Source organism: Pipistrellus hanaki (genome assembly GCF_964339955.1).
Source record: "Pipistrellus hanaki genome assembly, chromosome: 13".
Lineage (NCBI taxonomy): Eukaryota > Metazoa > Chordata > Mammalia > Chiroptera > Vespertilionidae > Pipistrellus > Pipistrellus hanaki.
Window position 1 is genome coordinate 27830355 of NC_140515.1, and position 12855 is coordinate 27843209.

General features: G+C 42.9%; 1 protein-coding gene across 1 annotated transcript in view; it reads left to right on the plus strand.

The window, feature by feature from the left end:
- SLC6A11 (solute carrier family 6 member 11) overlaps positions 1–12855 on the plus strand; it is a 100642-nt gene that overhangs the window by 47510 nt on the left and 40277 nt on the right. The window contains exon 6 of the mRNA XM_084901966.1: positions 10048–10182. Coding sequence (XP_084758092.1) covers positions 10048–10182 — 135 coding nt within the window. The remainder of the gene's footprint in view (positions 1–10047; positions 10183–12855) is intronic.

Sequence of the window (12855 nt, forward strand, 5' to 3'; positions counted from 1 at the left end):
CAGCCTTCCCCTGCCTCCACATTACCAGCCACTCCCCTTATTAGGGAGAGAATTCCATAAGGAATTTGAAATAGGCATTATCCTCATTTCACAGGCGGGGGGGGGGGGGGGGGGGAGATGTGGAGGCTCTGGAAGGTCTCAGAGACCTTCTAACTCAGGCACCAGTTCTCTGCCCACCATCACAGCTGAAGCTGGGCTTACTCCAGCCTCTCTGTTTGCATTTTTGAACATCCAGATATGTTGTTCTCTGCTGGCCAACTCACATGCTGGGCTGAAGGGACACTACTTACTGACTCAGTGACCGGCAACAAAGGCCATCTAATCCTTCCAATTATTAAACAGTGTCTGTGTCCGGTGCTTTGGACAATGATCTCTAACACTCACATCAACCTTTGAAATAGGCATTATCCTCATTTCACAGGGGGAGGGGGGGATGTGGAGGCTCTGGAAGGTCTCAGAGACCTTCTAACTCATGCACTTGATGATGGGGTCCACACCAAATTGGCTACCACCCTGTCAGGCTCATTCTACACTGTGACAGAGAAGGTTAATGCTTACCAAGAAATGATTATCTCTTTTGCTGCTTTGTTCTTTTAATTTTACTGATTAGGGCTTTCTGGAGACTTCCTGACCCTGTTGCCATTCCTGGTTGATTCCAGGTTTAGAGGATGGTGGCTCTCAAGAGCCCATCTTCAGAATTTTCAAAAATTTCTTCTCATGTCTGAGTAAAAAAGAATAGTATGAATCATCTGGGCTAATGCTTTTATTTAAAGAAAAATAGTACAGACTTTGAATGGAAATAGGACCTACACAAGATCATGGAGGCAGTTGGTGGTTATATAGTTAAATTACATGTTTGACTGCCTAGAATAGAGACCTAAATGAGTAGTAGTAGAAACCAGATAGTTTATTTCTCTCTCCCATAAGAGTCCAGGTATAACCTGCCTGCTTTACCTTGGGTGTCACCCTTGTTTTCATGATCTAAGACAACTCACTACTCAGTCTTCATTCCAGCCTGTGGGAAGGGTGAGAAGAGAAGTATAGAACACAGCCCTTTCCTTTAAGGACAGTATCTGGAAGTTGTACATGGCACTTTCATTTGTATCTGACTGGGCAGAACATAGTCACATGGCCACACCTACCTGTAAGGGAGGCTGAGGAATATTGCCTTTATTCTAGGAGGCCGTGGGTCTAGTTGAAGATTAGAGGTTTTATTACTATGAAGGGAAGAGAGCAGATCATGGGGGAGGACTCACGGTTTCTGTTGCTTTGATAGAGTGAGGACCAGCACCTGATCATGCCACCTGGCTTTGATGCCTCCCACCTGTAATACTGCCCCTCATTATCTTCCCTCTCTTCCTTCTCAACCCAGCTCAGAGATGATGCCATGAGACATACATCCCAAGGTGGGCAGGTGTTTTAGTATATTCTTTTAAGCTCCACACATGGGCTGACTCTCATAGCTGATGACATACTTGTCATTACACAAGAATTAATCACTTTAACTGCCCAGGGAATTATTGCTGAATTACTAAAATACTGTTACCTCCTTGGATAATTAATATCTCCACTAAAACATGACTCTCGTCACCTATTGGAATTTGGTTGTTTAAAACAGAATTTTTATTATTATTTATATTTCTTTTAGAATTATCTAAAGATGATAGAAGTGGTAAAGAGGTAAATGTATCCATGGGGCTCTTCCTTCTTCAGACTCAGATTTCCCTAGCATATTGTTACCAAGGTCAACAAAATTTAGTGAAGGTTATGCCAGACATTTGTTGCCTGCTGTAATGTTCTTACATGGGAATTCGGGTAGTGTTCTCTCAAAAGCCAAAGCATGGAAAATCTGTTGGTATTTAAAAGAATGATTTTCCAAGGATTAGATGTTCAGTACCATGCTTTCCAGCCATATAGGATAAGCAGATTTCCAGATGGAGGCAAGCCTTGTTAGAAGGGAAGTGGGGGAGAACTGGGCTAACCCTGTATATTTGAGGTTAGGGTTAGTGGACAATGATGAGTTACTGCCGAAAGTCAGTCAAGCTGAACCACTGAGGTTAAGAACAGATAGAGGAAGAAAATGGAAGTGGAAAACAAGAAGGCATTGTTTGGCCAGAGCATAGCACACGTGGTAGAGAGAGCAGGCTTCGGACCACTTATCGGACCACTTATAGGTCTGTGACCTGGAGCAAGCCACTCCAATCTCTAAATCTCGGTCTTTTTTCTTTGTCTGAAAAATGGGAATAGACTTATTCAAGTGGTACAAAGATCAGTTACAGAAACTTAGGTAATCAGTTAACAGCAGCATCTTCCAAGACTTTGGGTGACTGGCTTACTGAAGGCTTTGCCCAAATCAGTGTCAGGACCCTGGATAGCGCCAAGGAGTCCTGGTTTCAATTTTTTAAACAGCTTTACTGTGGTATAATTGACATACAGAAAACACTGTACATATTTAATGTATGTAATTTGATGGGTTTGAAAATATGCATATACCCCTGAAATAATCATCACAATCAAGGCAATAAACATTCATTACCCTCAAAAGTTCCCTCATGTTACCCCCACCAACTATTTTTTAAGAATAGTTGGTGGGAATAAAATTTGTTAAGAGGGCACATAACATATTAAGTAAGAATACTTAATATGTTATGTGCCCTCTTAATAAATTTCAAAATTTTTATTTTTAAATTATAGTGGACATACAATATTATGTTAGTTTCAGGTATACAACATAGTGATTAGACATTTACAAGCCTTACAAAGATCACCACTATAAGTCTAGTACCCATCTGACACCATACATGGTTTTTACGATATTATTGACTACTAGAGGCCCAGTGCATGGATTCGTGCACCAGTGGGGCCCTGGGCCTGGCCTGTGACCTCTCACAATCTGATACCCCTAAGGGGATGTCATAGAGTGGGTTTCGGCCTGATCCCTGCAGGCAAGGCTGAGGGACCCTACTGGTGCATGAATCCATGTACCAGGCCTCTAGTGTGCATATAAGATATTCGGTTAATCTTGTCCTCCCCTCCCCTCTCCCTACTTTCCTCTGAGATTCATTAGTCTGTTCCATGTTTCCATGCCTGTGGTTTCCACTCCTGCATTGAGCGTCTGCCTCCTGGTGGTTAGTGTGTGTCATAGCTACCAGTCAGTTGGCCAGTCAGTTGGTTCCTTAGGCTTTTATATACATAGATATTCTCTGTGATACACTTTACATCCTCATGACTTATTTGTAACTGGCCATCAGATATGGAAGCAACCTAAGTGTCTACCGACAGATGAATGGGTAAAGAAGATGTGAGATACACACATACACATACACACACTAGAATATGTTACTCAGCCATATTAAAAGAATGAAAACTTGGCTTTAACAACAACATGGGGGCCCCAGAGGGTATTATGTTCAGTGAAATAAGTCAAATAGAGAAAGACAAATACTGTATGATTTCACTTACGTGTGAAATCTAAAAAACAAAACAAACAAACAAATAAAACAGAAACAGAGAACAAACTGATGATTGCCAGATGGAAGGGGATGAGTGAAAAAAGTGAAGGGGATTAAGGAGGCCTGGTCTTTTGAAAAGCTTTGTGGATGACAGAGAGCTGTCCTAGAAAACACCGTGGTTGCTGGGAAGGACCTCAGGGATCCATCTAGTCTTTCCCATAAATATGGGAAATGTCCTTTCTAAAGAGGGTTCACACAATGATTTTAGTGTAGCCAGGCTTAAAAACATTGAATCACATAATTAGACAATATTCCCTTTTTAATGACTCTTAAAGCAAAAGCTATAGTACAGTTCTGGTTTACTGTTTAACGCCTCTCTGATACTTGCTACTCCTGCTATTGAATAAAGAAAAAACAGCACAGACTCAGAGCCTTTGGCTAAAATTTAATCACATTTTATTTTTATTGTATTTCTTTTTGCGTTTACCTTCTATTTATACTAAGAGATTGTGGTTTTCTGTTTATGTTGTTCACAGTTTTCTTATTACATATACTTATTTAATGTAAAAGTGTATATTGCCCTGGCCAGTGTTGCTAGATGGTTAGAGCACCAGCCAGCGCTCCAAAAGGTCAAAGGTTCAATTCCTGGTTAAGGGAAGGTACCTGGGTTGCAGGTTTGAATCCTGGCCCCTATTGGGTCACTTGCAGGAAGCTACCAATCTCTCTGGCATCTATGTTTCTCTCCCCCCACCCCCACTCAGCTTCTCTAAAAATCAATGGGAAAAAAATATCCTTAGGTGAAGATTAACAACAAAAGCAAAAAAGCATATTTATTTATTAAAAATATTAAGTAAATAATACAAAAGTGATTCATATAAATCACCCATCTCCCTCCCACCCCCACCCCACCCCCCTCTTTGTAAATGATAAATGCCAGCCAGAGAGGATATGGAAGTTATGAAATTAGCCTGAGCTGCTGAACATTGTGGTCCTGAGTTCTTGCCCCTACACCACCCTGCTTTCCCCATGTCTTTTGAATAGCACTCAGTTTTCCAGTTGACCCCATTATCTGGAAAACTTAGGGTCTAATGATCTCTCTGCTATGAAATAAACATCTGTGTCCTGGAAGTAGGAGGGAAACACCCCACAATTCCAGCATTGGAATGCAAATGAGCAATTAGAGTCAATTAAAACAGGATACAGTATAATTACCACCAATTGTGCTAACCTTTATATTCAGAGGGACTTGACCTGCTGAAAGGAAATTAAACAATAGTAAAAAACTCTCCAAACCAAAGGGTGTGCTTAGGGCTGGAGCCTCAGTTCTGTGGCCTGAGAGGTCTGACAGATTAAACCCTCCTTCCCCCACGCCCACCTGGGTGCGAGCCACCACTGGCAGCAGCCAGGAACAGCCAGGCTTCAGGGTACCTTGTCAGTGACCTTATTGTGCCAAACACTGTATAACTTAGCATAATGCCTGCCCCCTGCTTGGCTCTCCCAGACAAGGCCTAGGGACTCAGATATCTTGAAAGGGACACTGAGCTTTGTTGGGAAACACCTTGCAGCTATACTTCTTTGCCCTCGTATCTGAACTGGTCTTTCATTTAAATTCACATGTCTCATGATTTCCTTATAAACACCCCCTCTTAAAATTGAATTCAATATTCCAAATCTTGTTGTATGTAGATCCAGCATTTTATATGGATGGAGCACAGAGTGGTGTCTGCAGACCTGCATTCTAACCGCAGGGTTCCAGGTCTCAGCCTGCTTTTTTGTTTTTCCTTCCAACAAAACTTATTGGGCACAATTTATATACCACTTGCTGTTCTGGATATAGCAGACAAAGTAAAAGACAAAATTCCCTTTCCTGGTGAAACTAATATGTTAGAAATATTTAATCTTATGAGGCAATAAAACAGCTGATGGATAATCGCCATAGAGCCACGAGGCTGCTGCAGTGATTGGGGGAAGAATGTGGGATATGGATCAGGGAGGCTGTGGCACGGTTTCAGTCACTCAACAACATTTGGGTAGATGGCATGGTTTATAGCTTAAGAGGATGAGACTGAAACACTGAAAATTACTCTGGGCCTCAGCTGCCTGACATATAAAGTAGTTAGGTCAATGATATGACAACTGGACGCAGCATGGTCTCTGACTTTACGGAGTCCTGACTGTGAGGATTTGGACATACCCAGGACTAACAACGTGGGTGGCCCGGGCACTGGGGCTGGAATTATGGACAAAGGGAGGCATGAAAAGGCAGGGAGGCCTGATGGAACCTGGCATGCTCCCTAACTGGAGGGACCTGGCACAGGGGAGAACTGAGTGGGTGGGGAAGGATGGCGACTGGTAAAGCCACACAGCAAGTCATAGCAGAGCCAAGGTTGGAACCCAGGGTCTTCTGACTCAAAGCCCAACCCTTTGCACTGTATCCCACAGCCTTGAATGTGGGACTAAGAGTGTGGGGAAAGAACCAGAGGACCAGGAAAGCATATGCTTTTGAAACTGGTGCTACATATGGACAGTGTGGGGCTGTCATGTGATGGAGAAGAAAGGCAATGAAGGGCCCCAGTGAAGGGGGAAAAGAGCAGGTGTCATTTTAGAATATAGTTGGGGATCAAGTTGGCAGCACTTGATACCACTGGTTGAATGTGGAAAAACCTGAGGAAAGAGGTGAGGCTGTCTCCAGGTTTAGCACTTGGAGAACAACCTGGAGGTTCCTAGCCATCCCAGGAGACAACATTCTGTGCCCTTTCTCACTTTTTGGCTATAGTTCCACATCTCCCCTGCCTGGCATGGCCTCTCCTGTTCCTACATATCCTTGGAGATCCAGCTCCAACCGCTGTTAGTCAGAAGGCTGAAACCCATCAACATAGACCCTTCCAGCCTGTCTCTCTAGTCTCCTTTTCCGCCTTCACGCTATTTCTGTGGGTGTCATGCATCACACATTCAGCAGTGTTGAGTTCAGCACCTGGATCTTACCATTCTGAGGACAGGGACAAAGGACCTGCAGGAGACGTAAGCACACATGAAAAATGTACGAGATCAAGGGTAGCCGAGAGTGGGTTTCTTCCCAACTAGAGTCCAGTGTGGAGGCTCTGGGGCTGCAGCCAGGCTGAGCTGCAGAGTGTTGTGTTCAGTTAACGATGCCTGCGATGAACACAGGAGGGATGTGGCAGCATACATGTGATCTATGTGCAGTCTCCGGATGACAAAAACTGTATCATTTGGACAGTATACAGCTGTTCTCAGGAAACATACAAGATGATGCCCAAGTGTCTAGTATGGCTGAAAGTAAAAACAGGTTAGAGGGGCTTTTAGGAGAGGTAGCACCAGCAGCAGATACTGGCTGTCCTCAGTGTTGCGTTTTCAATTTTTAGAGCTGACTCCACTTCTGTGCATTACATAATATGCCCCTAAACCACCTTTTGTACCATGACTCAAGGCTCTCAGGCCTCAGCTTAGAAAGAAATTTTTCTAGCTAACCACTGCCAGCCAGTGGTTCCATTTTGGCAGCTAACTCATTGTCTGCACTGTGGTCTTTGGGCAATTAATCTGCATATTTTATTTCCCTTGGGGTTTTATAAAAGGAGTATAAAAATTAAGGCATGCTATCAAGTGTAATGTAAAAGCTGAGCATCCATTTAGAACAATAGAACTGCTTCAAAATCAGCAGCAGTGATTTAATAAATCATGCCTCTGCTATATACATTGCCAGGGCATGGAGAGGATCCATTTGGTCAGGTTAAAGGTGATCCTTTCATGACACCCCAGTGGCCCAGTCCACTCAAAACTGACAGGTCAAATAATAATGGATTAGTTTAGTCACATCAAGGTGTCCCACAGATGGAAGACAAATTTCTATAATTTTCATTTGTTCTTACGTTCTGCATGGTAAACTTCTTTTCCTTAGATTTATTCTCATTGGGAGGTAAAGCTAACCTCCAGAGATAGCATTAATCAGGACCTGGATGGTCTGGATAATTGGTCTTTTGCCATACAACAGACATGTAAGTGGAAATTATTCAATGAAAGCAATAGATCTTTAGCTGACTTTTCATAGATGGAAGCTGGTTAACTTGGGAGGGAGCGTCATTTTGAAGAAGAGAATTAAGGATTTACACCAAATGCTGGAGATCTATAAAGTGCCTACGAACCTAAGAGAAATGGAGATGTTATAGCATGGTCACTCTCTGGACAGAAACCATCACCCCTCTTGACTGCTGGTCTCTAATTATTATTATTATTATTATTATTATTATTATCATCATCATCATTAACTGTTGGTCTCTTAGTATTATATATTGGACTTACATTCACCTTTTCTGGATTATATTGCATATGACAACAAGAGGTTGTTTGTACTGATTACATGATGTGTCGACTGATATGATGGTTGATACGGAAACGGGTACTGAAATTGGTGGGGCTGAGCTCTGAGTGGGCTGAGAATGGTGCCGTATTGTAAGTTAGGTTTGGTGTCTGCATGACATAATCTAGCCTACAGCCTCTATCAGCAGGACCCACTAATACTACCCCCCTGCTGGCTCTTATTTCCTTTGAGGACTGGCTTTAAGTCACTGTTTTGTCACTTAGCAACCAAATGACTTATGTTTGTATTAATATAAAGTATAATATTCTGCCCAATCAGGTGGCTCAGTTGGTTGGCTTGTCATTCTGTATACCAAAAAGGTTGTAGGCTTGATTCCTGGTTAGGGTGCATAAGGGGGACAACTGATCTATGTTTCTCACATCGATGTTTTTCTCTCCCTACTCCTCCCTCCTTTTTCTCTAAAATCAATAACATTATCCTCGGGTGAGGATTAAAACATTTTTAAAGTATAGTATCCTATGTTTTAGTTTGTTGTTTAAATGTGAAGTAGAAGTAGGTTGCTTTATAGTCTTTCTGTCCTTTCAATCCCTCCGATGTTATGTACAATACTGTATTTAATGTTTCTGTTTCAGTTTTTCTAGGATGCTAATTTATATAAAAATGAAATGAATAATAAAAATTGCAAGAGGAAAATCTATGTAAATGTAGCTATTTCTGTGCCTGGGATGTAGTAGAATTTTATTCTCTTCCTCCTTCTCAAGTCCTAACTCCTACTCATCCTTTATAGGCCAATACCCGGATCACCTCCTTGGAGATGCCCTCCCTGAATGCCCCTATGGTTAGCTACTCATTCTCCATGCTCTACCATCCTTTGCAAGCCCCCTGATTACATAATGCATTGTCTACTTACCTGCATGTCTCTTTCTACCAATGGGGAAGCCTCTTGAAGCAGAAAGTTCAATCCTGTGACTCATTCTTACTTGTACATTCCAGAGTCTAACTTAGTCTTTGGTACCTATGAGTATTATTGGTGTGCAGTGAGTAGGAGGACGAGTGAGTGAGTGAATGAACAAACAAATGAATGACACAAAGGGCTGAAACACTGGTAAAAGAAAGCCTCGCTTGGAAAGGGGTGAGAGGCTATACTAGCACTGGAGGAATTAAGCTCAAAGGTCTTAAAGCACAAGTCTTTTATCTGGGGAGTCAGAGTCTTTGCACCATCCTAACGCTTAGACACATATCTGTGTACGTGCACATTTGGGTGAAGGGGGAAGAGTGTCCATAGTTGAAATCAGAGTCTCAGGCGTGTCTATGGCTCCCAAATACTGACAAATCGCTTATCTAAACAGAAATAATAGGTAGGTCTCACTGAGAAGAAGGAACCAAGTGAATGGAGGAGAGAACGTGACAAAAGAGAAAAAAATCAGGACTGGAGGGAACACTGAGTCTTGCAGGGACCTCGGGTTGGGGGCATGGTCCCCAGGACAGGAACTCCAATAGTCTGTGAAGGTATTGACCTGTCGTAAGCACCTCTTGGTGAGGAAGCTCAGGAAAGATTTTGTTTCTTTCACTGTCTTGATTCTTACACAGAATCCCTGGGCTGACGGAGCCTCTCAGGTTCATTGGCTTCAGTTACCTACCTCCAAGCAGACCACACTGAAATGCTTCCAGAAAACACTGGGTCTTTCCAGGTCCAAACAGCTCCTCTCTCTCCTTCCTCTTTCCTACTCTATCCCATCCCATCCTTGGCTATTAAAACTTGAATTTCATTAAAACAGTGTTGTTGCTTTTTTGTTTGTTTGTTTGTTTTTAAATGTGGATCTAGGCCCCTTGGGTTAATTATGATGTGAATTTTGAGGGCCATAACCAGCTTTTTTGGGGGGGTGGGGGTGGGGGAGAAGAATAGAGTAGAAAATGCAGGCATACATGTGAATGTATCATATACAAGAATGAGTATAGTTTTGTGACACTTCCTGTTTCAGTTCAATGTGTACAGGGTTGTGATCTGTACGTTTCTTTTTGTGGGTTGTGGTAAAAAAAAAAAAAATGTTTGAAAAGCAGTGATATCAAGCATCACTCAACAGATACTCACTGAAAGCCCAGCCCTTGAGGAGACTGTGGTGGGAGAGGAAGCTGTGTTAGGGTTCACTTCTTACTGCTGTCCAGGGGAGCCCTTTGCTCTTGTGAGATGTTAGGGGCCTGCCGCAATCCGCACCACTGTCACCCTTCCTTGATTCTTGTCTCTCATTTCTTGGGCAGGTTGTATATGTCACCGCGACATTCCCCTATGTTATGCTTCTGATCCTCCTGATCCGAGGGGTCACGTTGCCTGGGGCCTCCGAAGGCATCAAGTTCTACCTGTACCCTGACCTTACCCGGCTCACTGACCCACAGGTAAGTGTCGTTTGCTAGATGCACAGCTGCCCACCATCCCTGGGAAGCTTTCTGCAGGCCCCTGATGCCAGCCACAGAGGTTCAACAGCTGGTGGGAAGCCTGCAGATCTCTTCTCAGAATTAATAAATTTCCATGCCTAGATTACCAAAATATATAGGAAATCAAATATAGTGAAATGCAACCACCAGAGCATTTAAAAAGACAAATTTGTGACCTGGTAATGATATACTATGTGCTTATCTATCAGTACATTAAATAGCATGATCCAGCAAGAGGTCCGATAATTTTCATGATTTCAAAGCAGCAATGAGAACAAATGATATTTGGAGGTGTCTATGCCATTATAGGAAAACATCTTGAATTTCTACTGCTAACAGTACTGTGTTTTGTTGCCTGCAGTCAGAATGGAAGGAAATGTTAAATTTCAGTTAGAGGTTACCGAAAATAAAAACATACTTTTCCCACCACCCAAGATCACTGATCTCAATAGCCATTCATCCCAGTGAGGGAGACTGGGTCTTTGTTGGTGATTGATTTTTTGTGTGTGTGTTGGGGGTAGCTCTCAGAAAGAAATAATAGAACTGGCTGGCTTTTTAGTGTCTTTAGTAAGGAATTGGCTATTCTGAAAAGTGGGTAGTAAATACCTATGCCTAAGCTTCGGTAAGTGGGCACTGGTGCTATGCCTGAGGTATGTTAGATAAGAGATGAAAACAGAGCATCTTACAGCCCAACCTCTGCTACTTCTTAGAAGTGCCTGGGAAGCTTTTGAAAATCTCAGATTTCAGAGCACAACCCAGACCAATTAAATTAACGTCTCTGGGTCTGTGCCTCAGGTATCAGTATCTTTCAGAGGTCCCCAGGTAATGTCAGTGTGTGAATAACATGCTCAAAGATTTGAGTGAGTGAGCAGGCACCCATTTTTCTATTGAAACAAACATAAATTATGCAGTAGAATGTGGAAACTGCATTTAGAACATGAGACTTGCAAGAAATTTCAAGTCTGCAGGCTGTGCCTTCAAGCCACTGCCTGGTAGGAGAACTTGGGTGGAAATGTTCAAGGGGTGTTAGTGCTACAGGGGTGCCTGGGATAGGGGTGCTAGTTAGTGCAACTCAGATGTACCTCATCACAGTGCATTAAGGTGCATGGTGGAATAGCAATGTGGGCTCTCTCCTCTCTCAGTTGCTGTGCTGCTGTGAGGGGCCCCAGGCTCAGTGCAGCACCATCCACTGATTGCACAGGCTCAATTGGAGAAGAAGTTTTGGAAAACAGATTTCCAAAATCATGGGTCTGTGTACTTTTGTTAGCTCTACAAATTCTGCCTTAATCCAGGACAGATTTCCTATTCTTTTCTCTGCACACAGGCTTCCTTATCCTGGCCCTAAGGGTCAGTCACGGTCCTGCGGATTACCCAGTTTCCCTATGTGGCTCATTATTGGAACACCAGGAAATGTTAAAATGCAGATCCTAGGCCCCACCCAGGAGATTCATTTTTTTGGGATCTGAGAGGGCACCTGGGCATCACTATTATTAAGAAACTTCAGAGGGGAGTCTAGGAATCATAAAAGTTTGGGAGGGGATAATTGATGGGCTCTGACTCCCACCCGAACCCCTAATGCATTGTGGTTGCTCTCTGCCTCTACTGCCACCAGCCTGGTCCAGGCCACCATCATCCCGCACTTGACAACTACAAGAGTCTAGGCCACTCCCCAATAAGCAGCAGAGTGGTTTTTTAAAAATATTAGTCAGATGAGTACAGTACCTCTTTGCTTAAATCCTTTCTGGGGTTCCCTGTGGTCTTTGGAATAAGATCAAATTAGGGGCGTCCCAAGGTCCCTCATGTGCTGCCTTCTTGTTATATCTCCTGCTACTATCCCCAGCTTTCAGTTCATTCCAGATATCGACCTCCTTCCTGCCTTGCACATGCTGTTTCTTTGCTGGGAACACTCCTTCTTTCTTCCTCAGGCCTTCCCTTCCCACCCTATCTGACTAACTAACATCTACTTATCCTGTAAGACTCAGTGTAAAACACCATTTTGTCAGGTACATCTCTCCACTTGCCAACCATGCACCCCTAGTATTCTGTACTTATTTTCCAAAGCACTTATCATGTTTGCAATGAAATATTTATATAATTTTTTATATATTTAGTTATTATATGTATGACTTGCTCCTCAGCTATTTCCTGAGTACCTACTCAGTATTAAAGCTTTGTCTAGTTATTGGGCATATAGCAGTAGACAGTAGACAAAAGAGTGATCCCTGTCTCCTGGGGTTTATATACTAGTTGGGGAAGGAAGTAAAAAACATTAAAGAATAAAGCATGCAGTCTATGAAATGGTAACCGGAACCATGGAGACAGCACATAGCAGCAAAGTGAGAGTGCAGGGGGTGAGGACTGCCATTTCCAGCAGGACAGCCAGGAAGGCCTCGCTGAGAAGGCAGCTTGGACACAGGGTCTGTATCTGCCCACCACTGTGTCCCCAGTCCCTGGCTAGCTCAGTGCATGGTACATAGTTAGTGTTCAGTAAACATTTGCTGAATAGATATAAGAACCAGAGCTATTTTAATTTTTAAGAAAGGTACTATTGCTTTAGCAAAATGTTTAAAAACCTCCAACTCTGTGAGCTGAACTACTTTTTGATTCTCTATTGGTGATGGCCAAAAAATCATG